We start from the raw sequence: 25,742 nt of genomic DNA, 5'->3' as shown, positions 1-25,742 counted from the left end.
TCTTGCTGGAGCACGAGCCGCTGTTGTCCCAGCTGCTCCCCAGGGGTTTTCTCCCTCCGTTCACCCAGAAAGTCTCCATGTTGCCCACTGTTGCTTGTAAACCCCTCCGAATTCCCAGCCTGCAGCCCAAGCTGAGCAGAAAATCTTGCACGGGTGCCCAACGCGATGCCAGCCCACCCCCCATCCCGGAACATGGTTACTGATCAGCTGCAGGCCCCAGTCACTTACACGAATGCTCTAACCCAAACCAACTGCGGCACAAGAAACAAATGAAAACAATTTAATGGGGCGATGGATATTCGGGCCCTTTGTTTGTGCTGGCTGTTAACACCAGAGGACAGGAGGAATGGGAGCAGTGGAAATGTGTATCTACTTTGGCCGACGGAAAGTGTGACGGATGCGCCAGCAGCCCAATGGCTGAGGACGCTGGGGTGTGCGTGGGTGTGAAAGGAATGCTTGCTGCAACAAAAGATCAAAAACAGAGAGAAGGAGACTTATCAACAGCATTTGAGCCCAAAGCGTGTGCGTCTTGCTTCAAGAAAGGTCTCCTCATCCCGCAGGGATGCTGCTTTCCCTATGGCACAAGACTTTGAGGCTTCTGAAGCTTCATTTTTAGGGGGCTGGCGTTAGGGATGGATTTAACCCCATGAAGCACTCTTGTGGGGACGCGAACACAGCCAGGGGCTGGAGGTGACTGTCAGAACCTCCTTGAGGCAACCTCCTGGTAAATGTGTTTTGTCATTGCAAAGATGGTTATAAGGCAAAGGGGAGGACAAACAACCAAGGCTGCACCTCGATGCTGGGTGCTGCCCCCGAGCCAGGACCGATGTCACCGTGGTGCTGTTGGTCTCACGGGCCGTGGTTGCCGACATCTCCGTCCCGTGCTGATGAGCAGGAAGAGGCTGGTCTGGACCTGAGCAGGAGGATGGAAGCGGGGAGCTCTTATCTGATCTCTCGCTTCTGCATCTGCCCCAGAGCCCTGGGGCTCTGGCAGCCCCGCGTACCCGGCCCTGAGCTCGGGCTCAGCCCCCGCGCTCTCGGGGGGCTGTGGGGTGTTTCCAGGCAGCTCCAAGAGGCAGAGGCCCATCAGCCCACAGAGGGGACACGGGGGGAGGCCAGCAATGGGCAGCCTCTGGCCTGGCAATGGGAGGCCTGGAGCTCTTTGGTTCCCAGCATGCGCCCTGCCCAGCAGAGAGCATCGCCTCAGCCTCGGGGGCTCTCGCTCCCTGCTTTGAAGTGGTGATACATTAATTAATTAAAGAAGTGATTGTGACAGGTTGTTTTTCTCTCCTCTTCTCCTCCCCATGTATTTATTTCAGTGACATTTTTAGAGGGAGAGGCGGGCTCCTGGACGGTAAGCCGGGCTGTGGGTTTGCAGGACGGGAACTTGGTCGGCTCAGCCGGCGACAAGCAGCAATGGGAAAGCCAATATTTTTCAACCGCTTTAAAAAAAAAATCATTTTTTAATTAGTGAATCCATTCTGGAGAAGTGTTGGAGTTTTACAATGTTGTAGCTGTTCTTGGTGTCTTGCCTAGACTTGGATGTTCTGGCCATAAGAAAATATTATTTATGGCGTTGCTGCTTGCAGCTCTTTTATATTATAATTTAGGAAAGGAAGTTGCTGTTCCCACCAGTGGATGAAGAATAGCAGAAATGAGGATTACGGACTTCTGAAAAAGAAAAAGCCCGAGAGGCAAGACTGAACCAAGGCACCAAGCTGGGCTCAAATCACTGCTCTCCAGAACGAGCTGATCGTGGCATTGCCAGCGGCTGGGTCAGACGCTGTGGCTGAGCCGAAGCCGATCTCTGCCCAAGCGCCGTCCTGGCGCAGTGGCGACCCCCTCGGCACTCCCCTGCTTGGTGTTACGTGTTCCTAAACGTTTGCAGATCAGGCTTTTATTCATGGGCTAATGCATGCTTGTTTGCTCATGCCTTACTCAGTCTAAACTCCTATTGAACTCAATTAAGCCTGTCATCTCCAGGAGCAGCCAATGTCATTTTTGCCCAAGTAAGGGATGAGTAACCAGTGCTCCGAATGGCCCTTGGAGAATAGCAGCCATTTTGCTGCAGTTTTCGCTCCAGATTTCTTACAAGTTAGCACCAGGCCAAGGATGGAAGAATGTGATATGGCTTTATTAATCACACACAATTGCTGAATGTGCTAGATGGTTCAGAGGCTGTCGCTTTATGGGCTGCGGCATTGGCTGTCTTGTCCTGAAATGCTTGAACACAACCAAGCTCGGCATGAAAATTAGAAAAACATGTTTCTGGAAGGGATGGGATGCAAAGAGCATCCTTTCTCCAAGCAGGGCCCCAGGAGGATCCCACTCCTCCATTTATCTCTGTTGGTTTTGGGTGCTGGGGCATAGGTCCTTGGCATGTGCCAGAACCCATGGCCAGTGGGGCTGGGGTTTTGCTGCGTGTTGTCTGTATTTGGGCTGTGGTTCCTTGACAGTCGGGCTGGGTCATGGCCAGGGACTCGCATGTGATCAGATGGGTTCAGCTTAGCGCGTTACCACCCATCAGCTCGCTCAGAGGGAATGACTGCAGCCCGGACCCTGCTTGGGTTTCCTCGGGAAACTGCGACATGTGAGCTGAGGTCCCCATCCTGGGTACCACGGGGGGTGAGGGTGCAGGAGAGACGGGGAATCTACATGCTGTGCTGGGGGCATGAGGAGGGGGATGAGGAGGTGGATGAAGATGTGGGGCATGGCATAAGGGTGTGCAGAGGTCAATGAAATTGTGCGCAAGGGGATGAAGGCGAGCACGGGGGGATGAAGGCGAGGACAGGGATGAAGGGGTCAGAAGAGGAAGAGGAGGGTGAGGAAGGCTCCTAGAGGGCGCTCCCAGGGCCCGGGCCGAGCCGGGCTCCAGGGCTGCCCGTCTCCAGAAATCCTCCGGCGGAGGGGACGCCCCGCTGCCCCGTCTCGTATCGCTGCTGCCGCCGTCGCCCCGGGGGCGCGGGCGGGGAGGGAGGGAGGGTCGGCTGGAAGGAAGGAGGGAGGGAGGGCCGGGAGGAGGGTCGGCCCAGCCCCGCCGCCTCCTGATTGACTCCCAACTTTCTGCTCCTCCCTTGCATAAACTTTCCCGTCCCTGCGCCTGGCTCCGTGCGCGGACCCGGGAGCCCGCCGCGCTCCCCGAATTCCTGCCGCGCCCCGCCCCGGCCCGGCCCCGGCCCCGGTCCGGCCTCGGTCCGGTCCCGGTCCCGGTCCCGGCACCCACGGCCGGCCCAGCCCCTCCGGAGCACGGAGCAGGTAAGCGCTCGCCGGGAAGAAACTCCCAACCCCCCTTCCTCCTCCTCCTCCTCCTTCTCCGCCGGCGCCTCCTTCCTCCCGGCTCGCAGCCCTCCGGCTGCACCGAGCCCAGCGGAGGGTGGGGGCGGCGGGGTCGCTCCAGCCCTGGCCGCTCCTCCGCCGTCCCCGCAGCCTCCCCGCCGGGGCTCCCCTGCCTCTCCCCCGGTGTGTGTGTGTGCGGGGACACAGCCGGGGTGTCCCCAGGCTGTCCCCAACTCCTCCCCCGTCGGGTCCTCAGACTCCCGCCCCGTCGGGGCTGCGCTGCCCCTCCGGCTCTTCCGCTGGGTCCCCCCGCTGCGGCGCATCCCGGGGTGCGCAGCGGGCGCGGGCTATAGGGTTACAAAGAGGCCTTGTGTACGGTATAGCCCATACGTCGGGAGCGTGTTGGGCGCGGGCGTCAGGCGTTACATAAAGCCATAAACCGCCCCGTCTGCCTCCTGCCCCGGCCGAAGCCCCCCGGGAAACGGCGCTGGGGCGGTCCCGGGTGGGGTGTGGGTGCTACACGTGTGTCACGTTACATGTGTGTCACACACATGTAGGGGACATGACCATATGCTGACTGTATGCTAAGCACTTTGTGCCTCGTCATAGGGGTGCATTGCTAACGAGGCAGCAATTAGATGTATAATTTTCAGCAGTGTGTCATCTTTATTATTATTATTATTTTATTTTTACACCCTCCTTGGGTTTGGGGTTGTTTTTTTTTCCCTTAACCCCCTTTGAAAGGAAAACAAGGCCAAACCCTTGCAGTGCCGCCTGCTGCCGCCCCCCAAAACTGCTCAGGCCCTATGCAACACGTTTGTCATGTACTGACTGGAAAAATACCCCGTATTTTGGGAGAAACCAGCTAGAGTGGCACTGGTGGCCCTGCCCCGTTGCTGTTGGGTGCTTGGCACGGGGTGGCAGGGGGACAGGCAAGGGCAGATGTTTTGGGGGATTTTGGTGCTTCGCGGGGAGCTGGGGCGAGTCAGGCCAAGTGACCGGCCCACCAGCGAAGTGATAATCTCCGGTGTCAGGCGCGCCGGGGTATTTTGGGCTCCAGCGTCCTCGCTCCCCTCCTATCGCTTTACCCTGTGCCGTGTACGTGTGCACCATGAGTCAGGGATTTGGCGCTGCCCAACCACCCTGGGGGGCCCTGCCAGCCCCACTGCCATGTCCTCCCTGCTTTTGGGATGCTTATGATGATGGGTGGAGAATTGGGGGTCTACCAGGCTCGTGACCTCCTCCTGCACCCACTGGCCCTGGGGGCCTCTGCGGCCCCAAAACCCTTCCCTGCATCCAGCTTTTTGGGGTGGGTCACCAGGGTGGGTCATTTCCCTGTGGGATAGTAGGAAGAGGGTCCCCAAAGCGGACAAGGGACGAGGACTCGCCAAGGTGACCTAACGGCAAAGCTGGGGAAGAAGCGAGTGGTGGTGGCAGGGCTGGGACAGGTGACAGCCACTGCAGCACCACCTGAGCAGCGTTCCCAACGCTTCCCTGCTGGAGACGACAGGCGTGGGTGTCCTTTTGGGAGAACGTGCTGGATTTGGCCCGGTTTGGGTTTGCAGGGCTGGCGTTCCCCTGGGAAGGGGCTGCGGTGGGTGCGGGGTGAGCGGCTGCCCCCTCCTAACTGGGCAACATGGAGGGACCTTCTTGTCCCAGGGGACGTCGAGCGCGCAGCTCTCTCCCTGGGTTGGGCATGTGGATGACACTGTCTTTTCTGAACAAAACAACCCTTCAGAAGCGGCAGGCTCTGTGAGGGGCTCCAGCTGCCTTGTGCAAGCGGCACCTGGGTATTTTGGGGACCCTCAGCGCGACCATCAGGGCTCAGCTCGGAGTGGGGGGATGCTTCGGCCGCAGTGCTTTTGGGGGCAAAGGGGTGCAGAGACAAGCAACCATCCCACCTCTAACATCCCCCTCTCGCAAGGCAAAACCCCCTCCAGTCTCCAGGTCCATCAATTAAAGGGACTTGCATCCATTTCTCATGACGTATGGTCACTATTTATCACAATATCAGAAACAGCATCTCCTTTTAATCACCATTACTGCCCATCTTGCCACCACCGAGCAGGCTGGGAGCTGAGTCCTGCTGGCCCTGGCGCTGTGCTGAAGGACGGAGCCTTCTCCCGGCAGTGTGTGAGCCAGTCACAGCGCTGCGGAGCTGGGGTGGCAGTGGTAATCAGCTGTAATTAATGTATTAAACAGCAGGTAACCGCGCAGCTCCCGTCCAACACAGAGTGAGCACGAGGCCGGTGGCAGGTGAGCTCGGCAGTGGGAGCAGCATGTGCACACGGCTGGTGGAAAGGGGGGAAATAGGCAGTATTGGGCTGTTTGCAGGAAAAAAATGGCTTTTCTTGCCTCGGTGGTTTTTGTCCTTCTGTGGGAGTGGAGGTTGGAGGGGAGGAGTGGGGAGTGGGCTGCAAAGCCCTGACCAAGGGTGCTGCCGGGGTTTGCACGGCGAGAGCCAACCTGGGCTCTTTCCGAGGCTGGGATCTCCCTGTCTGTCAACAGGCAGGATGGATGCTGTCCAAAAAACGTCCCGTCTCTAGGAGTTTCTCTTATTAAATCCTTGACAGCAATTGCAAGGGGCTGGCAGGGCTGCCGTGGTGTTTGCGCCACCTTGGGTGCTGCTGGTGGATGGGATATAACCAAAGACCTTTGGTTTTGGGAACTCACATCCCCGGAGGTTTGCCAGGCGGCCCGGCTGCGCTCTGAGCTGCTCAGCTGTGTGTCCTGTGTTCGGTGGGGTCAGGGCCCGGGCCGGGCGCGCGCCGGGCCATGGCAGCTGAGCCCGGGCACCTGCGTGTTGCGGTTGGGGCAGCACCTGAAGTGCGTGGGCGTTCGCTGTTGCCACCGTCACGTGGTGGCTTATGAAATGTTTTTTTGGAGGGAGGGAAGGTAATGATGGGGTGAGCCGCCGGGCCGTGCCCCGCGTGGGGCCGCAGCGAGCGTGCGGCAGGAGCGGCTCCCCCACCATAGCGCGCACCGGATCCCGCTGCAGGTCTGGGCACGCTGCTGCAGCTCCTGGCGCTTTGGTTTTCCCTGCCTGTTAAATGGGAGTGAGGTGCCTGGCAAACCCCCCCCGTGGTGCTGACAGCCACTGGCTGGCCCGTGGTGGGGGGTGGAGGGCCATGAGGTGCTGGGCACTGTTTCGTGCTCCCTGTGCAGCTGGTGGCCGGGTTTTGTGGTGGCTGAGCCCTTTGGAGGTGACAGGCCATGAGCCCCATGTCTCATCCCTGGCGGTGGCAGCTGGTGGCCCTTCAGGGGTGGCGTTTGCATAGGCCTCTGCATTGGCACAGCTGGTGGCATCCTGAGGGTGAAGTGTCTGGAGAAACAGGAGTGTATGATTGCATGAAGCACGTCCTGTTGCGGTGGCGCAAATCCCGCCAGAGCGTGTCCCCTCACGTGGTCCCAAATGGATGTGACACTCTGATGTCTCCAGCATCCTCCGTTACGTGCCGTGAGACAAAACCCACTGTGCGCGCTGCCACCGTCTTGCAGCTGTGTCAGGAGCTGCTGGGCCTGGGCGGCTGGAGCTGACCCCAGCTCATCCTCAGCTGTTGTCTTGGGAGCCGGAGGCACAGAGGTGACCTCAGTGCACTTCAGGGCTGCACTTCGACCTGTAGGAAATAACACCGGGCAATGCTTCTGCGCAGCTGGCGAGCGGGATGTGAGTGATGGAGGAGGCTGGTTTATCCCCTTCCCCCTCGCTGCGGGGGCCCGGAGCGTGCGCTGGCAGCGCTCCCTGGCTGCAGGGGGCTGCGGGGCTGGGACGGCAGAGCTGGAGCTAATTTTAGGAGGTGGGCAGAGCCTCGTGGGAAGCAGCCGGCTGGCGGGATGTGTCGCGCCGTGGTGCCCACAAGCACTGAGAGCGAGCGCTGGGGGTCCCCGAGTCTGAAGATGCTGCCATGGGTTGAGGAGGTGGCCCTGCATTGGCAGCTTGGCTTTCCACCACGGAGAAGAGCTGTGCCACTGCTCATGCCTGGGCTGCTGGACGGGCGACAGGTCTGGGGACAAAAGCAGGGGCAATGTCCCGGGTGCCCAACTCCTGGTTTGCATTATCCAGGACGCGGCTGAGTCCCACGTCGCTCTGTGCCTCAGTTTCCCCGTGGCCGTCTCGCCGGCGCTCCCCCCAGCAGGGTGCGGTGGAGGCAGGAGGGCTGGCCGGGCTCAGGGATCCTCGCCCGGGAGCGCCAAGCCTTATTATTTCCCCACGACTGTCTCCTCCTCGCTCCTCGTAAAATTAGATCCAGCTGTTCACAATAGCCACTAGCTTCTCTCCGGAAGATGTTCAAAGTTTACAGACGCAGAGCGGCGCGGCGTGCGTGGAGGATGGGCTGCCGTTCCCATGCCAGCTCCTCGCCGCCTGCCCTTCCCCCCCGACAGCTCGGGCAGTCCGGGTTTAGGAAGAAGCACACCCACAGGCAGGCACGCGAACCCCCAGCCCGAGCGAGCACTGGGTGTTTATCTAACCAGATCTTCTTGATCTGGGTGCTTCGTAGTCCGGGAGCGAAGATCTGGTGCAAGACCCCACTTTCTCCCTGCCCAGCTTCTTGCCTGTATGCTCGGCGGGCAAGTCAGGAAGGGTGCGTGCTTGGGGCTTGCTCAATGCTCACACGTGCCTGTGCTCCTCTGTGGCCTTCATTTTGGCCCTTCGTTTTTGTGGGGTGGCTGCTGTGCCCCACTTACAGCCTTGTGTGGTGGCATCGCAGAGCTGAGGGTCAGGGTCTGCCTCCAATATTTGGGCGTCACTGTGCAGAGCAGGGGATAGCACACCGGGCTGGGCTCCCTGGTCCTATCGGGCCACGCTTCTTGCTGGAGCTCCTTCATTTACTAAGAATACTGCCTTTGTGTATTTTTAGCAGCTTTCCTCCCCAAGGATTCCAGAGCAATTTTTCAATCTGCGGGAGCAGGAGTTGTGGTGCCCGTTTCCAGCTCTCGGCTCGGGCAGCGGCGGGAGGTGCTGGAGAAGGCGATGGATGCTCCGCACGGGCACCCGCTGTGCTCCTGGAGCGCGGGAAGGTTTGCACACCGGCCTGCTGGGGTGACAGCTCACAGCAAAATGGCGCTCAACCAAAATATCCCTTTCTGGGATCGCTGATGTGGTTCGCGTGGGGCAGTGTCTGCCTGTTAATACAGCTCCTGCATTAAATGCGCAGCCTCTGCCTAGCGCTGCCCCAAGCTTTGTGAACTCATCGCGGGAGGACGGGAGTGTGGCTCCTCACAGGGGTGACAGTGGCCAGGTGACATTGCCATGTCACGTTTCGCGCTGGCCAGGGACATCTCTGTGACTCAACTGGGATGGTAACACCCAGCAGCCCCCCACCGCCTTGTCTCTCGGATGCCTGGGGGGATCAGCTCTTGCACCCTCAACTCCGCCGGGTGCCTCCTCCTGGTTGCTCGACCGGAGCGTGGTGGCGCCAGCCCCGGGTCCCGCTGGGTGGCGGTGGGTGCCGCGACACCCGCGGCAGGTGCAGCTGCTCCCTTGGCAGGGTTGAGTTTCGTGGGGGTGGAGGTGGCTGGGGGTGGGTGTGAAATGCATTGCAGCCTTCCTCCTCCTCCTCCTCGCCCAGCAGCCAGCGTCCCCTGGAAGACATTCTCCCTGGTCCTGCTGCAATGGCATAAAATGGGGTGAGCAGCAGCGGAAACTCCTCGGTGAAGGTGTTTCTCCCCCCAGGAACGGGGGGAGACCAGGAACCTGGGACACCTGGCCCACCCCAGCAGTGGGACCCCATCGCTCGGGGCTTCCCCTTGGCTTCCCTGACCCCAGAGACCCTTAGCTTCCCCTTGGGACAAGCAATGCTGGTGTCTGGGGACTCGAGACACAGTGGCCACCCTGAATTCATCTGTAGGGGACGGTGAGTGGGAGACACCCTGGGATGCACATATTTTGATGCAGGAGCAAAGCCAGCTCAGCAGTCCCCAGTGGGTGCCGTGCCCTGGCACTGGCTGTGACATGGGCCACCAATGCTGGGGCTGTCACGGGACAGCTGTGGCAGTGGCCCGTCCCCGGCAGGCAACTCCAACCCTGTTGTTTCCATCCAGCTTGTTTCACAACGCAGAAAGCAATTAATGCTGCAAAAGCTTTCTATTTATGCGCTGCTGGGTGAAACGCCCCGTCCTGCCTGGGCAGGGCGGCCGTAATTGGGCCAGGGAGGGAAGCCAGGTTACGGTGTCCGTATGTCCCCTGCCCTCGGGTCTTGGACCTGGAGGCTTGAGCAAAACTGGCTCAGGTTCTTCAGCAGCCAAAACCCAGTTCTGCCACCCTGCTGGGGCCGGAGGAGATGGAGGGCTTGGTTTGCACACCTGCGGTTCTGCCACTAGCATGGAGCATCTTGGTGAACGGGGCCGTCGGTAGGACTAAAAAGGGTTTGCTCAATCCCCTTCCTACTCCTTGCCCAAATTTTCTCTGGGCAAATCACTCAAGTTCCCCTCTTGTTCTCTCATGGCCCTTTGGGATGGGGGGGCTGAGCATCCCTTAGCCTGATGCTGCCAGGTGAGGATCAGGCATATCCCTGCTGGGCAGGGGGCTCCGGGCTCTGCTGGGAGGTGGGGGGACCCTTTGGCTGCGGGGGTCTGGCCGAAGCAGGGGGCCGTGTGCCCGGGGTGGCCATGGCAGTGCTGCGGACCCCGGTGGGACCCTGCCACGTGGCCTCCTGCGGTTTCCCTGCTCCGATTGCTTCCTGAGCTGCCCGCCAAGCCGGAAGGGACAGGAAGCGATAGAAGAGAGGAAATTAGTCGGGCTGTCTCGCAGGGAGCTCGCCAGGCGCATGGGGGGCTCAGCCACTACCTGGGTCCCCAGCCCGTGCCAAGGGCTCCTGCATGGGCTGGGTGGCCGGTGGTCCCTGGAAGGGAGGTGCAGGCCTGGGTGGGAGGTAGCAGGGCGGCCGCCCTTCCCTTCCCTTCCCGAGCCAGGGAATCCCTCACCACAGCCCCACAACTGTTGGGAAGAGGAGCGCGATGTAAACAAACCTCCTTCAGCCGTCCTGCCCGCCGAGCCCTATCTTGCTTGGCTGCTGCTGCCTGCCCAGTGGGTGCTGACTGTCCCCGGGACAGCCACATGCCACCCTGGACGGTGTCCCTTGTGGCATGGGGGCAGAGTTTGGGGCAGGACCTGGGGCAGGGTACTCCTGGAGGGTCCTCGGGTGAGCTGATGGGGATACACAGCTACCGCAAAAAGTACTTGGCTATTGCGAGGAGAGTGGTGTGGGGTTGTGCGCAGCTGAGCTGAGGGCGTCAGGGCCCTGTGCGCAGTGCTGGGCTCATCTGCAGACGGGGCATGAACTTCCCTGGCACGCCATGGCCTTGCTGGGGCCCCTGGGACCCCTAAAGGGTTTGGGTTTGCTGCGAAGGGCTCTCCAGCGGCGCTGCGCGGCCGAGCGCTGGGCCTGCCCGGGCCTGTCAGTGAACTTTTATCCTTTCGCCCGGGGGGTCTGGGTGCAGGGGAGAGGGAGGAGGGCTGCATCGCCTGGGCCCCTCGCATGGGAAGGCGGGATGGAGCTGAGATGCAGCCAGACCTCCCCCTCACTTTGCAGGGTCTGCTGGGCTCCCGGTGTCCCCAGCACCATGGGGGCTTGTCCTGTGTGGGGTCCTGGTGCTGTGGTTGAGGGAGCCCCAGGTAAGGAGTGGACCTTGGGGCTGCTCTGCCTCACACCTTGTCCCCCAGGTGTTGTCAGCTGGGGGTGTGCTCTGCTCCACACCCCCTGTGCCGTGGGTGCCGGTGGCTGTGCTCTGCGGCCCTGGCAGTTTGGGGGCACACTGCAGCAGTAGCCCCGAGTGCTCCCCCTCACGTGCCTGTGCCCCGGGTCCCTGTCACAGCTGGTCGTGCTGGTCTCGGCAGCGCCCTGCTCCTGACCTCAGCCCCCGCGCCCGGCCCCGGGGGTGCCCACCACACCGCGCCAACCACAGCCACTGCCTGCAAAACCTTGCCTTCCCCTCACCACCAGAAAACACCCATCTCCTGAGCACCCCTCCCTCTTTGCCACCTCCTCTTTGCTTTTGTAGGTTTTAAAGAGGCTTCTCATCACTTTTCGAGGCTCTGTAGCTCTCGCCACCTGGCAGCTGCCCGTAGCAGCCCTGGGTCTCCCTCGCACTCCCCGCACATGGTGCCTGGGCCGAGCTCTGTGAGCCCGTGGAAACACTGTCCCCATGCCCTGGGGCAGCCCTGGCCTTGAGGGGAGATAAGGGTGGCCCTGGCAGCATCCTCCCACCCGTCCGGCAGCCGCGGCGGAACTTGCAAGGGTGCAGCACCCTCTAAAGCCTTGGGCTGGAGCATGGCACCCCAAAATGGCAGGGGGAAGAGGGGCAAACGAGCTGGGTGCGGAGGCTCCACCCTGGCATGGGTGCCGGCAGGCAGCCCTGCTCACAGGGGGCGAGTGTCCCCGCTATGGATTGGGGGCCCTGGAGTCCCCAAGCCCAGCAGAGATGCCTGTGCTGTGGGGGAGTGACTTCTACCCCTGGTCCCTGGGGAGCAGCTGGGAGGCAGGAGCCGGTGACATGTTTTCTGGTAGGTCCAGTCCCCTCCCTGCCCAGAGCAGGTCTGGCCGGTGGTCCTTCCGCACGCTGTCCAGCCGTGCTGGTTTCCTAATTACTCCTGTTGTTGGTGTTTTGTAAGGGCTGGGTGGAGCACGGCGCTCGGCGTGCCTTGCGTCAGTGCGGTGCCTTGCCCCCTCCCTCCAGGAAATCCAGTGTCTCGGCCTGGCCAAAAGCAGGTTTGGTGGAGGAGGAGGAGGAGTTGCTTCCCTGCACCTTGGCCGGGTCGCCGGCATCGCCCTCCCTCCTCTCCTGGCTCCCCCAGCCGAGGCACCGCACACCCTGTTGTCGGAGCCATGCTGTGCTTGCTGGGGAGCGCGGGATCCTGCCGAGGCCGTCCCCATATGCCACTCTTGCTGTCTGTGCCTGGTGCCTTGTCCCATTGTCCCCTCGCCCTCCCATCCCCTCACCCTGCTCAGTTTGGTCAATGCATCCCTTGGGGCTGCTCTGCGGGTGCCATGGGGCTCGGGGAGCAGCGGGCCCGTCCGGCACCGCTGCCGCCATCCCTGCCTTGACTGGCTGGCTCGATCCTACAATCCAGTTCTCCTTATTTGGCCACAGCGCTCGGCAAGAGGGGGGCGGCGGGCAGGGGCGGACGCGGGGACCAGAGGGGCTGACATCACATCGCGGCGAGAGGGAGCAAGATGAGGAGAGGAGGGGGGAAAGTTTCTTTTTTTATAAAAGGAAAAAAAAACCAACAAACCCAAAGCCAGGCCTCGCAGCGCGCTCGAGCCAGCAGGCTGCTGCAGTTCCTTTAAAAGGAGATGTCTGCACTGGAGACCTTTGTACACTCCCAGCCCGGCCGGGAAGCGCAGCGGCACAGGAGACACCTCTCCGCTCCCATCGCCGGCAGCTGCCGCCAAATATGTTATTGCAAAACACTGTGCCGAGAGTCGGGCAAAGAGAGGAGGAGGAAGGTGGGAGGCTCCCCGGCATCCCCCACCAGCCGGGCAGTGCCCAGGCTGCGCTTCCTCGGGGTGAGGGGCTCTCCCAGTGCCAGGGCAGGGCTGCCCTGGGCCCCGGCCACCTGGTTCCCATTAGCGGCTCTGACTGCAGCTGCCCAGCATCTCCCTTCACATCCCGGCTCGGCCTTGGGCAGGCACGGTGGAGCGAGGATTTTTGGGGCCGGGGGGTTTGAGGCCAGCCTCCCTGAGGAGGCGGCGGGGTGGCAGGGGGTGCTGGTGTGGTGCCGGGGCTCGCAGGCTGCGGGGCCGCTGCTGCTGTGTCTTACGGTGTCACCCATGGGCGCCGTGTGCCCGAGCTCCTCGTGTGGACGGTGCAGCGTCCAGACTCTTTTCTTCCCAGACTTCATTTGGGTGGACTCCACACGGCTGCTCGTGTTTTGATTTGGGGATACTAACTGAAATCCTGTCTCTGCCCCCAGGGAAAGCCTTTTTCTGTCTCTGCCCCACATCGGGATGTTGCTCCCAGCCCTGGGTGCGAGCGGGGACAGGGCCAGCATGCTGGGACCACACTGTCACTGCAGCCCCATACTCCCAGCACAGCTGGGGATGGCTGCAACCCCAGTTCCTCCATGGGACCAAGGGTCTCCAGGTCTAACAGGTGTCCCCTGTGTCCCGGCAGGTTGTCACGTGTCCGTGGGGGCTCGGGGTCGGAGCCCAGAGCAGCCAGCACCATAGCGTCCAACAGCTGGAATGCCAGTGGCAGCCCCGGGGAGGGGCGGGAAGATGGCCAGGACGGCATGGACAAGAGTCTGGACAATGATGCCGAGGGTGTGTGGAGTCCGGATATCGAGCAGAGCTTCCAGGAGGCGCTGGCGATCTACCCGCCCTGCGGCCGGCGGAAAATCATCCTCTCAGATGAGGGCAAGATGTACGGTGAGTGATGGAGGCAGCACCGTGCTGCCGGCCAGGATGGGGCGGCTGGGGGTGAAACAAAACTTCCTGCCCCAGTCCCACACTGGGGAATTGCCCTTGAGCACCCCAACCCTGAAAGCAGCTTCGCAGGGCCAGGCCGGGGAGGTGGCAGTGACCCATGTCCCGTCCCTCTGTGCTGGCTGTCCCTCCTGCTCCCTCCCTCTCTTGGCCATGCCGGACTGACTGGTTTGGTGAAGCCATCAGGCAGGGAGGGGGTGTGGGCGGGGGGCGAGTGCGGGGCTGCGGAGCCAGCACCAGCCCTCCCGCTCCGGTGTGCCTCTACATCGCTCCCCAGACCTTCCCCAACCGGACCTGGTGACAGGGAGCAGCTGGTGACAAGGGCCACCCGCCCAACCCGAGTCACCAGCACCTGGCCCAGCTTTCTGTGACTTTGTTGGCAGCAGTGGGGCTGGTCGGTCCCACTGGTGCAGTGAGTTTTGGGGGGTGTCTCAGCCTGGTTTTTGGTGTCTCCCATAACGCCTCTGTCTGGGTGGCTCTCTGCAATGGGGAGGAAGAGGCTGAGGGTGAGTGATGCTGGCAGGGGCTGGTACTGGTGCAGCTCACCTGCTGCTGACAGAGGGGCAAATGGGACATGGCTTTGCAGCAAGCACTGTGCTGCTGTCCCCGTGCCAGCTCCCTGCGCCACCCTGTTTGCCAGAGCCCCCAGCCCGGGGTGCTGGGGATGCTGGCCAGGGGGGAGCTTCCCAGGCGGGTGCATTTTTTGGATTTCTCTCGGGATATCTGAAGTGCCGCCAGGAGCCGGGCCCTGTGCAGCACGCCGAGCCCCGACCGGTTTTTCCAGCCTTTTGGAGACATCTGGCAGCTGCTTAAAGAGGCAGCAGCCTCTGCCGGCTGACTTTCATCTCCCCCCACCCTCCCCAGCACCTCCCCACTGGGACCCCCTAGGACCCCTGGCCAGCGGTGCTGAGTTTACCAGGAGCCCAGGGCTGCTGGTGGCACAGGCAATGCCGGCATCCGACATAAAGGTGTGCTGGTGCCGCTGCCTTCCACCACCCTCCCTTTCTGGGGGGTCCCATGGGATGCCCGTGGCCTCGCCAGCCCATCGGCTGTGCCAGCGGTGTGGGGGCGGCGGAGCAGGTGGGAGCTGGGGGCAGGGACGGGCACGCTGGCCCCCGCGCTCCCTCACTGCCCGCCGGGTTATTTTTAACCCAGCCTGTCCAACTGGTTCACGTGGTTGTGTCAGGGGAGAGGAATTTGGGGAATGTGGTAATTTGGAGGAGGACGTGCCCTCTCAGAGGGAATGGCACGGTCTTGGGTGAATCACGGGGACAGGGATGGGGTGCGCGGGCACAGGGACGGTGGTGGGGACGCTACCAGGGTGCAGCCCAGGGCGATGGCCAGGACGTGGTGTGGGGCAGAGCAGGTACCGGAGGTGCTGGTCACCGGGTGCTGGGCTGGCGCTGCCCCGCCGCAATGTGTGAAGACTCCCACATTTGTTTCCCATGTTTTTTTTCCTGTGTTTCTTTCCCATGGCCTGGGGACGGGGAGGCACAGGACAGGACTCGGGCGCGGGCTGTGCGCAGGGGGACGCTGCGGCGCTCGGTGAAGCCATGGCTCGGCGCTGGGTCCCCTCTGCCTGTGCTCCTTGGCAGCGCCATGCCGCGGGTTGTCACCGCACCCGGGCCTACCGGACAGCCCGAGGGACCTGGCCCTCGTTAGGCGCCAGCGAGGCCGGGAGCTGCGCAGGCGGGGCGCGGCAGGAGGGACTGTGCTCTGGGGGCACCGGGGCGCCATACTGGCCGTGCAAGGGGTGTCCTGCTTCCCACACCCACAGTGGCCCCAACCACCCACCCGCCAGCTCCCGCGCGGCAGGGGCACCACGCGGCACAGCCGGCCCCGCGGCACCTGGCCCTGTCCGTCCCTGTGTCCCCCAGGAGTGCCCGGTTGCTGGGGCTGGGAGGGGCCGCTCCGGGTGGAACAGCGAGGGGGAATTTTTTTTTTTAAGGGGAGTTTTTTTTTTAAAGCCGAAACCCGCTCCAAGGGCATTTCAACAAGTTCCAACCGCGACCATCTGGTCCATTAAAATAAATCTGGCGTGCCTGGCCGCCCCCGTGTGTGGGGGGCGCGGCGGCGGGGGGGGCTGGGACCAGAGCTGGGGGAAGAAAGCTCCCAGCTGCTCTGACGTTTGAACGTAGATTGGCCACAGCTGGCCCCTAAAATGTGGTGCAAAAGCAACTTCTGCTTTGAATTAGACCCAGGACGTTAGGAAATACTGGTGAAAAGGCCAGCGCAGCTTGCGGACGGGAAGCAGGGTGCAGGGGGGCGCCCCGGGTCCCCTGTGGGAAGGGCTGCGGGGACGGGTTGATGGGCTCCCCTGGGGGTGCTCCAGCTGGGATGGCTTTCGGGGGGGGGTCTGTGGCTGCCTGTGTTCGGGGACACCGCTGTGGCAGGGGTCCCTGGTGGTTGTCGCCCCTCTCCGAGCCCCCTGTGTCTTGAGGCTGCCAAATCCGGTGGGGTGCGGGACACAAGGTGAGTGTCACTGGCCTGGAGGGGGCTGGCCGCCTCCGAGTTCCCTCAGGCCCCCCCACCGTGTCCCCTTGGGCCAGACAGCTGTCATGGCAGCGCCATCTCCTGGCAGTGCCTCCTCTGTTAAGGACCGGTGTTGTTAAGGACCAACATCATTAAGCCGGGCTGGGTGGGACAGGGTGGGGGCCAGAGGCTCCTTTTGGGGCTGATGCCCCTGGCCCCCCCGTTTCCCAAGCACTGACCCCTTGGCTCTGCCAACAGGTCGTAACGAACTGATAGCCCGGTACATCAAGCTGCGTACGGGGAAGACACGGACAAGGAAGCAGGTGAGGCCATTGTTCTGCTTTGTCTAGTGGGAGGGCTCGGGGCGCAGTGTCAGGCAGGCTGGGGGGAGTGGGTGTCTGGCTCTGTCACACGTCCTCTGCATCCCCCGCTGGAGCCACCGTCACCAGTGGAGACCCTTGTCCCCTCCGAGGAGCTTTGTCCACGATTGCAAACACCCTCAGGCTGGTCTGTCCCAACCTGACCTGAGGATGCCCTGAAATTCGGGGTGTGGGGGCAGGCAGCACCCCGCTGGGGTCACCCCGCTGGTAGCAGGAGCCCCTGAAATCCCCATCCAAGCAGCCTGTGTGTCTGTGCCGTTTCTCCTGGCTGCTCCACTGGATCCAGAGACCATTCCTACCGCTGCCCCTAGCTGGGCTCTAAGCTGCTTGTGCCAGACACCGCGGTGAGGGAGGGACGCTGCTCCGCACACTCTGGGGGGGACATCCCTCCAGGACTGGTGACACGATCCTTGTGTTCAGACCAGCTGAGCAGTGCTTTATTTCTGGCTTAAAGCCTCAACTGGGCCCCCTGAACGCCCCCTCCGTGGGTGGAAGTACGCGGCACTGGGTGAAAGCCGTGCTCCAGGGGACTCGGGAAAGGCACAGGGGAGCGTGTATGTGGCACTGACCCCTCTGTGCTGTTGTGTTCTGGAAAGCCTGGTGTCCCTTCTTGATGGCCTGGCGCTGGTGGGAGAAAGACCTTGCCAAAATCAGCCCCGGTGCCTGTTAGGTGCAGGGACACTGATCTGCGCTGCGCCTTTCCTGCCCGTACAGCCCCTCTTCTTTGGATCCTGCTCTTATAGGGGTCCGGCCACACAGAAAATCTCTCTTCTCACCTTTCCCACCTGCAAAATCAGCAGTAGCCCTGGGGGAACGAACTGGACCGTCCTGGATCTCCCTTGGGACAGGTGGCCCCATGGCAGCCCCAGCTGGGGTAACGCAGGGGCACCCCAAACCAGACAGGCCATGTCCCCGGTGCTGTGTGCGAGCAGCAGCTCATTGCGCTCACGGGGGCCGGGAGGATCTGTGTGGGGAGCTCTGGGAGATGGTGAACACCGACCCTCCAGCTGCAGCAGCTTCGCCCTCAGGAGCTTCACCCCAACCAGGGGGGACACAAACCAGCATCAATCAGTGCAGCACCAGTGTCCCCCCAGTTTTCCTCCCTCCAGCTCACAGCAAGCACAGGACCCTCAGCACCTCCAGAAGCATCACCCTGGCAGCCCCGCACGCTACCCCCTCTCTCCACGTTCCCTTCCCCGGGAACAACGTCCCCCCTCGTGGGGGGGAGCATATCTTCACACTCTGTGTTTTCCTTTCCGAACGGCGTGGCGGGCGCTAGGTGTCCAGCCACATACAGGTTCTAGCTCGGAAGAAGGTGCGGGAGTACCAGGTTGGCATCAAGGTAGGTCGCCGCCCGTGCCCAGCGTCTGCGGTGGTGTCTGTGAGCATGGGCAGCCCTCTCCTTCCTCCTGCTCTCCTCTGGTTGACGGCTCTGCTGTTCCCCCTCTCCTGCTCTCTCTCTGCAGGTCTCTAGCCACTTGCAGGTTCTTGCCCGGCGGAAATCTCGTGAGATTCAGTCCAAGCTGAAGGTACGCGCCCCCGGCCCTGCCTGGCCCCCGCCTGCTGACAGCTAACACACTCGGCTCTGTGGTGTGCTGCTTGCTTTCCTTTATTACCTCTCTTTTTTGGTGTTTTTTTTTTCTTCCCCCTCCCTCAGCTCCTGGAATTAAATGGTTTTTAGAGGCATCATTGCAGGATGCCCAGAGGGAAGTGCAAGGGGAGTGGCAAAGCCTTCCCTCTCCTGCAGGAGGGTGAATTCCAGTGCCAAATCCTCTCCTTTTGCCCAGGCAAGGACTCTGCTGTGGGGAAATGGGGGTTAAAGCCCTTCTCCAGTGGTTCACAAGGGCTGCTCCCTCTTTGGGGGCACCAGGGGTTCATCCAGGAGAAGAACACCCCAGAGCAGCCAGCGAGGCAAAGTGAGGTTCAAGCAAGGGGTACAAAGGGGCCACCACCGAATCCCAGGTGGTTGCAAGCCTGTCCCGCCCCAGCTGAGACCTGGCCCCACTTGTGATGGGTGCTGGGGGGATGTGCCAGACCTCGCCCCACTCGTGATGGGTGCTGGGGGAATATGCCAGGCTGGTGGCTTGTGGTGCACCAGGCTCTGAGTACGGCCCAGGTGACACCTCGGGGATGTGGGTGGCAGCAGGTCCAGATGGGGCCGTGCTGCTGGGGAGGGGGCACAGCAGTACCAAGGAAGGGACACGGCAGTGCCGGGGCAGCCCATGGTTCCAGAGACCAAAGGAGCTGAGCGAGGAAAACTGGATCATCCTCTCTTCTCTGGTTGGCTTTTCCTTCCTTCCTTCCTTCCTTCCTTCCTTCCTTCCTTCCTCCTGGCTGGAGCCCGACTAACCCTTCCATAACTGTTCCCATGGAGCTTTGTGGCGGTGGGGGGAGGATAAGGACGGTGGGAGGTGGGTGGGTACAAGCAGGACTGGGGGCATCGCCGAAGGAACGAGCCCTGCTCGGGCTGGACCCACATGCTGCGAGGTGGGGGACAGAGCTGTCCCCACTGTATGACTGCGGCTGGGGACAGTGGCTCCAGGCTTGGCTGTGCTCCTGGGTTCGTCCCTGCTCCGTCACCCCAGGGAGCAGAGCCTGGAGCAGGATCCAGGGGACCTTTCAGCCCCTTGCCATCACCTCAGGATCCCAAAAGCATCGCCAGCTCCCTGTCCCCCGTCCCTCCATCCTGGGTGCTGTGTCCAAGCCGCTGGCACCAAAGGCTGGCAGCAGGGACCACGGATCCCCTGAGCAATATGCTGTGCAGAAATGTGGATGTAAAAACGTCCTTTCCCAGCCACATTTCAAGGCAAATCCCAGTGCAGGCAGCCCAACGCTTGTTGTGTTGAATGGAAACTCCCTTCTGTGGGCAACATATATATTTCTAAGCTGCAGTCATGTGTGTGTTGGTGTTGCCCAGCATGTGGCTGCTTGCCCACACTCCTGCCCTGCCCTGGGTGAAAAGAAATGAAGCGACTGATCCCTGCGGAGGGGTCGGAGCGAAGTCGGAGGGTGTGCAGAGGAGCAGCACACGCCAGCCCTGGCGATGCGGCCGGGGGAGTGGCCCAGTGCCGCGGTCAGACCGCAGAGCCCTCCGCTCCTGCCTGGCGCTCCTGCAACCTCCGGAGCAAAGCCGAAGAGGAAAAATAATTGGTCTCCTATATAAATGCACACATGGCATAGCGGGGGCTGTTACCAGGGTCTCCCTTGCGGTGCCTATAGGGGAGCTGGTGCCACTGTCCCCGGGTGCAGGCGACTTTTGCTGGGCAGGAGACGGGTGGCTCTTCCTCTCCGTGCTTTTTGCGAGTGTTTGGGGGCTGCTGAGGAGGTTTTAAAGGATGCTAAAGACTGCGAAGAATATTAAAAAGCCAACAAAGGTGCAGGTCTGGCCCACCACAGCAATCCCCAGAAAATAGCGTGGGGCTTTGGGGTCCTGTTCCCGGCAGGATAAAGCACGAGCATCAGCACCTGCTTGTGCATCCCGCGGTGGGGTGAGGGCTTCGCTCCCCAAATCGAGGGGTGAGCTGGGGATGCAGCTGAGGGTGGGGCTCAGGGCACACGGCGCCTGCAGGCTCCCACGATGCTCTAACCATTTTTTCTTTCTTTCTTTTGCGGACAGGCCATGAACTTGGTAAGTTGAGCTTGTGTTTGTGATGCCTTTCATTCCCTGTTGCCTTTTGCCCCCTCCCATGGAGGGGACAAACCCTTTAGTCCCTGTCCGGGGTGGGGACACCTTCCAGACCTGGCATCTCAGGGGACATTTGCGATCTTATTAATTAAAATGGGTGAATTTGGCGGGGGGACGTCTACAGCCTGCTCCCCGGCCAGGCTGCGGGACTGGCTCCGAGCTCTGCAAAACCTGCCAGGCAATTCAGAGGGGGGCCTCAGTGTGCCCGTGTAACTCCCCATCTCCCTCCTGTCCCCCTCAGGACCAGGTCTCGAAGGATAAGGCTCTGCAGAGCATGGCTTCCATGTCCTCCGCGCAGATTGTGTCGGCCAGTGTCCTGCAGAACAAGCTCAGCCCCCCGCCTCCCCTTCCTCAGGCCGTCTTCTCTGCTGCCCCCAGGGTGAGGACAGCCCCTGTGTGGGGACACCCAGGGGGACACGGGGGATCCCCATCCATGAGCTGCACAGTGGGGAGAGGTTCACCAGTCCATTGGCCCTGGCAGCAATGCAAGGGGGGTTTGGGGACTCCCCCTGGTTTGCAGCACATGGGGAGGGGGAATTTAGGAGGTGTCAGAAGCCACTGATTCTTCCCTGTGCTGTTCTCACAGTTTTGGAGTGGCCCTATCCCAGGACAGCCTGGACCCTCTCAGGAGTAAGTACAAGACCCCTCCCCTGCGTTGGGCAGACCCCACCTTAGCGAGGGCTGGGGCAACCCAGGCTTTGTTAACTTAACGATGCTCTTTGCTTTCCAGCATTAAACCATTTGCACAACCAGCTTACCCCATCCAGCCACACATGCCTCCATCACTAGCCAGTAAGTGATGTCCTCGCCCCTGATGGGTCCTGTTTGTCCCCTTCCCATGCCATCATCCCACTCATGGTGCCACCCACCTGCAGCCCCTCCCCAGCCCTGCCACAGGGAAGAACCTGGGTTTGAACCTGTCCAAAAGCCCCATGGTGAGCAGGACCCTGCTGCTCCCAGCTGTGTCCCCCCAGTCCCTTTCCACCAAGGAGTGGGACCAGCACTGGGAGACACGGGAGGGCGGGGGACATGGTAAGGACAGCAGCACTGCGGTGGTGCAGGGGGATCCCCCCGGCTCATGGCTGCCCCCCCGCCAGGTTATGAGCCCTTGGCTCCACTCCCGCCAGCCGCCTCGGCCGTGCCCGTCTGGCAGGACCGCACCATTGCCTCCGCCAAGCTCCGGCTCCTCGAGTACTCCGCCTTCATGGAGGTGCCGCGGGACGCTGAAACGGTAACAGTCCCCTCCATGTCCCCACTGCCCGGGTGGACCAATGCTTGTCCTTGTGTTTGGCGGCATCTTGCTTTCATCTGACCTCTCATTTTAACTTCCCCGCCCCGGTCATTACAGTACAGCAAACACCTCTTCGTGCACATCGGCCAGACGAACCCCTCGTACAGCGATCCGCTGCTAGAGGCCGTGGACATCCGCCAGATCTATGACAAGTTCCCTGAGAAGAAAGGTGGCCTCAAGGAGCTCTATGAGCGTGGACCCCAGAACTCCTTCTTCCTTGTCAAATTTTGGGTACGATGCTGAGAAGAGGATGGGGAGGGCTGTCCTTGAGCCATGGGCTTGTTGCAGTTGGGCACCCTGCCGGTGGAGTGGGAGCATCCTGAGCAGCTCCGTAAGCTGGTGCCCCACGTCCCAGGTGGGAGGTGGGTGTGATGGAACCTAATCGGTCCCTCTCCCCGCTCTCATCTCTCCAGGCGGATCTGAACAGCACGATCCAGGATGGGCCAGGAACTTTCTATGGTGTCAGCAGCCAGTACAGCAGTGCAGAGAACATGACCATCACAGTCTCCACCAAGGTCTGCTCCTTTGGGAAGCAGGTCGTGGAGAAGGTGGAGGTGAGTCCTGTGTCCCACTCATCTGGAAGGGCTGAGAACTGGGCCTGCTGTGGGTCCTGGGATGGAGAAAGCCCCGGGTTGGGTGTAGGACACGTGGGTGGATGCCTGTCCCGTGGGTGGAGTGGAGGGGACATCTCCACCATGTCGCAGTTGGCGGACGCTGCTGGTGGGGATGCTGCTGACTCTGCTGTCCCCACTGTCCCCACAGACGGAGTACGCGCGGCTCGAGAACGGCCGGTTCGTCTACCGCATCCACCGGTCCCCCATGTGCGAGTACATGATCAACTTCATCCACAAACTCAAGCACCTCCCAGAGAAGTACATGATGAACAGCGTCCTGGAGAATTTCACCATCCTGCAGGTACCTCCCCTTCTTTTCCTCCCCGCACCCACAGCCCATCGGTGTTCGGTTGCCGTTCTGCTTCCTTGTGGGTTTCCTAACGGGAGTCCTGGCCTGGTGCAGCTCTGGCGTTTTTCTCCTCTGGATCCTGCACCAAACCACGGCTGGTTTGGTGGGCGTCGGGTGCTCGCGGTGCCCCTGCCCTCCCTCCTGCGTGGTGCAGACAGAGCGGCTGTGCCTGACTCTGCAATGCTCCAAAAAATGGGGTAGCAGATTTTTGGTGGTGCAAATAATGTAGCTGGGCCTGAACCCATGCAGTGCTCACACACTCCTCCCAGAATAACAGGTAGAGCATTTGTCGTGGTGCATTTAAAGTCTGCGGTTTAAATGTCTGTGCAACCCCTCGAAGGCGCCTCCTAACGCGCTCTCTGCTCTGCCGCAGGTCGTTACAAACAGGGATACCCAGGAGACCTTGCTCTGCATCGCCTTCGTCTTCGAGGTCTCTACCAGCGAACATGGCGCCCAGCACCACGTGTACAAGTTGGTCAAGGACTAGGGGCCCTCAGGATGGGGTCACGAGGGGAGAGCAGGGCAGGGGGGCATGCAGAAAAGCCACCCGTGGCCATTGCCTCGTGAGAAGTCATTTGAAGAGAGGAGGAGGAGGAAGGAAAACAGTAGCCAAAAAAGACTGACTTGCAATCGCAGATGTTTTCTACTTAGGAAGAGTTTCTTTTTTTTAAAAAAAAAATATAAATAAAAATAATTAAAAAAAAAAAAAAAAAAAAAGAAGAAGGGGAAAGGAAGCATAGGGAGAAAAGAAACCAGTGTCTGGTGCTGGATGGGAAGTGATCGGCCCCATCAGAGTGGAGGACAACCCCTCCTGTCCCCCTTGCTCCGGCGCGGTGTGGGGCAGAGCAGCGAGCGCAGACGGGCCGGAGGACGCGGCGTCGTGCCGGCGTGGTCTGAAACTGGTTGGCGCAGCCACAGCGTCGGAGCTGCCTGGCAGGGCCTGGCGCTGCGGGTGACAGTGAGGACGTGGGGACAGCTGTGCCAGGGCAGGGCAATGAGGAGGACGTTGCTGCCTCCCTGGGGACCGGGCCTCAGGGTGCTCCTCTGCGCCCATCCGGGCACGGGCAGTGCTGAAGGTGGGAGGGCATTGACGATGCAAACACTTTTTATGGCTCTTTTTTTTTTCCCCCCTTTTTTTTTTAAAAATAAAGTGCTTTTAAATACTTTTTTAAAAAGACACCATGCATGTAATCGGGATTATGTCCCTGTATGGTGTCTGGGACCTGCTCCCCTTCCCTCTGTGCCGGTGACCGGAGGAGGTGACACAGCTGAGTTTGTTGGGTCGGAGCTGTGCAGCAAAACCACTGGGCACAGGGAGCTGGCCTCGATGGCTTGGGGGGGGTCTCCATCACCTCTCCGGGGTCACTGAACACCGGAGGCTGTTTATTTTACGCGGCGGCAGGATCCCCCGAGCTCTGTGTGCGCTTTCAGGGATTGCACTTGGGGGGTGGCTCCGGCTAAATGTGTCCCCCCCATGGTTGCTTGCTGAGGAGTGATGAGAGAGCAGTGAGGGCGGATTTGCCTGATTTACTTTGCATGTGTACATTTTCCGGTTTTGTTTTTTCCCCTTTTTTCCTGTTTTCTGCGTTGACCGGTTTCAGCTGCTCCTGCGGCCGCTCCGGCTCGCCGCGACCCCACGGGGACAGCTGGGGACGCCGCTCATGCAGGGAGAAGCACGTTGTGCAGTGCAGGGCCAGGCTGAGAGTGGGCAGAGGTGGGGAGAGGGACAGAGGACGGGAAGGACACCAGGACAGGGACTGGGTCTGCTCGGAATTATTTTTATGGCTGCAGCCCAAAATAAGGCAAGGCAGGGTGCAGGAGCAGATGCAGAGGGACAGAGGGTGGGTCTCTATGGTGGTGGCACGGAGCAGGGTAGCAGGGGGCTGGCAGGGGGACGGGGAGCCTGAGATGGGCAGGTCTGGCTGCGTTTCTTGTGCTGGAGGGAGGTGCAGAGCCAGGGAGGGAGGGCAGAAGTGGTCCGAGGGTGCTGGAGCCCGGGATGGGGGGGACGTGGAGGGTTAGGCTCGATGCTGCAGGGTGCGGAGAAGCAGAAATAGCCCAGAGCTCAGGAAAGGGCCTTGGCTGCCATCACGATGCCACGTGTCCCGTGAGGCATGGGGACTGTCACCTCTCACTGTCAGGAGAAGCCACCCGGCCCCATGGGACGGGGCAGAGCTGCCCCGGCCCTGCACCCAGGTGAGGACATGGTGGTGGGGACAGATGGGGACAGCCGCGGTGAGCGGGGTAAAAGGCAGGCAAAAATCCAGGGGAAGGCGCTGGCATCCCCTCCCGGGGCTGCGCTGGGGCTGCCCGGCCGAGTTCTCATATGTAGCATGTTTGTTTGTTGTTTTGTGGTTCTTCTATCTTTCTTTCATTTCACTCACTGATCTAAAACTCTGGGAATGAAAACTCAGAACTTCCCCACCATAAAACGCAGGTGTGCCCCATCCCGGTGCCGGGGGACAGAGCTCTTCGTTAACTGGACCGGTTTGTGCCTCCATCCCCATATCCCTCCTGCACCCCAACGGTCCCAGAGACACTTTCTCAAACCCCATCCGATCCCTCTGTTCTCCTCCAGTGTATTTATGAATTTCACATGAAGTACTGTTTATTTTTTTAAAGACTTTGTAAAGCTTACCAGGGTTACAATCACCATTTTTAGAGCTGTGTCAGTCCACAATGTTAAAAATCCAATTTTTTATGTATTATATTTTTGTGTATTTTTTTTAATCCAGCTGTGATGGGTTGTATCATATATTTGTTGTGTTTACTGTGTCTGTCCAACTTCAAAGAGAGGAGACTGTGGAGCTCCAAGAAAACTACGGTCTGCTGAAAAAGATATTAAAATTATTTGTTCATGGGTTGGCTCAAGCAGTTCTGAAGTTCTTTCTATTCCTTGTGGTTTTCTTTGGTAGCCAGGACTGCGAGGGCTGCTGTGGCACACAGAGCCCTTGGCTGGGCGCTGCCTGTCCCGGGACGCCAGCCCTGCGCACTCGGCTGCCACGTCCAGCGGTTTCGCTGCGGTTCGCACGGCTGGTGATGGGTTCGCCTCGGAAAGGTGCCTGCTGGCCCAGCGTCGCCCTGCGGCAGCAGCGGCTCCGGGGACACACACTTCGGGGGGGCCGCATCCTTGCCTACAGCAGCCCCAGGTGACGGAGCGCTGAGTCCGTCCTACCGGCACGAAACACCCGCCAAAGCCGCGCTCACAGCTCCGCGGCCCGTTCCCCCGACCCGGCCCTGCCCGGGAACCG

The 25,742-nt window shown here is 61.0% G+C and overlaps 1 protein-coding gene across 4 annotated transcripts; it reads left to right on the top strand.

Annotated features, from left to right (window-relative positions):
• The first annotated feature begins 3,065 nt into the window (after window positions 1-3,065).
• On the top strand, window positions 3,066-25,362 carry TEAD3 (TEA domain transcription factor 3). Of its 4 annotated transcripts, none has more exons than XM_065038502.1 (14): window positions 3,066-3,255; window positions 13,390-13,643; window positions 16,431-16,495; window positions 17,832-17,894; window positions 18,019-18,081; window positions 20,169-20,180; window positions 20,479-20,616; window positions 20,824-20,867; window positions 20,968-21,029; window positions 21,335-21,468; window positions 21,586-21,759; window positions 21,942-22,082; window positions 22,291-22,443; window positions 22,865-25,362. In XM_065038502.1, exons 2-14 carry the CDS (start codon window positions 13,508-13,510, stop codon window positions 22,976-22,978), a joined length of 1,299 nt encoding a protein of 432 aa, XP_064894574.1. In that variant the 5' UTR covers window positions 3,066-3,255; window positions 13,390-13,507; the 3' UTR covers window positions 22,979-25,362. The 4 variants fall into 4 exon arrangements, with proteins under 4 accessions (XP_064894574.1, XP_064894571.1, XP_064894573.1 ...); XM_065038499.1 differs by lacking the exon at window positions 3,066-3,255 and adding an exon at window positions 9,603-9,627; XM_065038501.1 differs by lacking the exons at window positions 3,066-3,255; window positions 17,832-17,894 and adding an exon at window positions 9,603-9,627.
• The last annotated feature ends 380 nt before the right edge of the window (window positions 25,363-25,742 follow it).

This window comes from Columba livia, chromosome 22 (genome assembly GCF_036013475.1).
Source record: "Columba livia isolate bColLiv1 breed racing homer chromosome 22, bColLiv1.pat.W.v2, whole genome shotgun sequence".
Taxonomy (NCBI): Eukaryota; Metazoa; Chordata; class Aves; order Columbiformes; family Columbidae; genus Columba; species Columba livia.
Note: the sequence above shows the minus strand (reverse complement) of the source record. Positions and strands in the feature narration are given on the sequence as shown.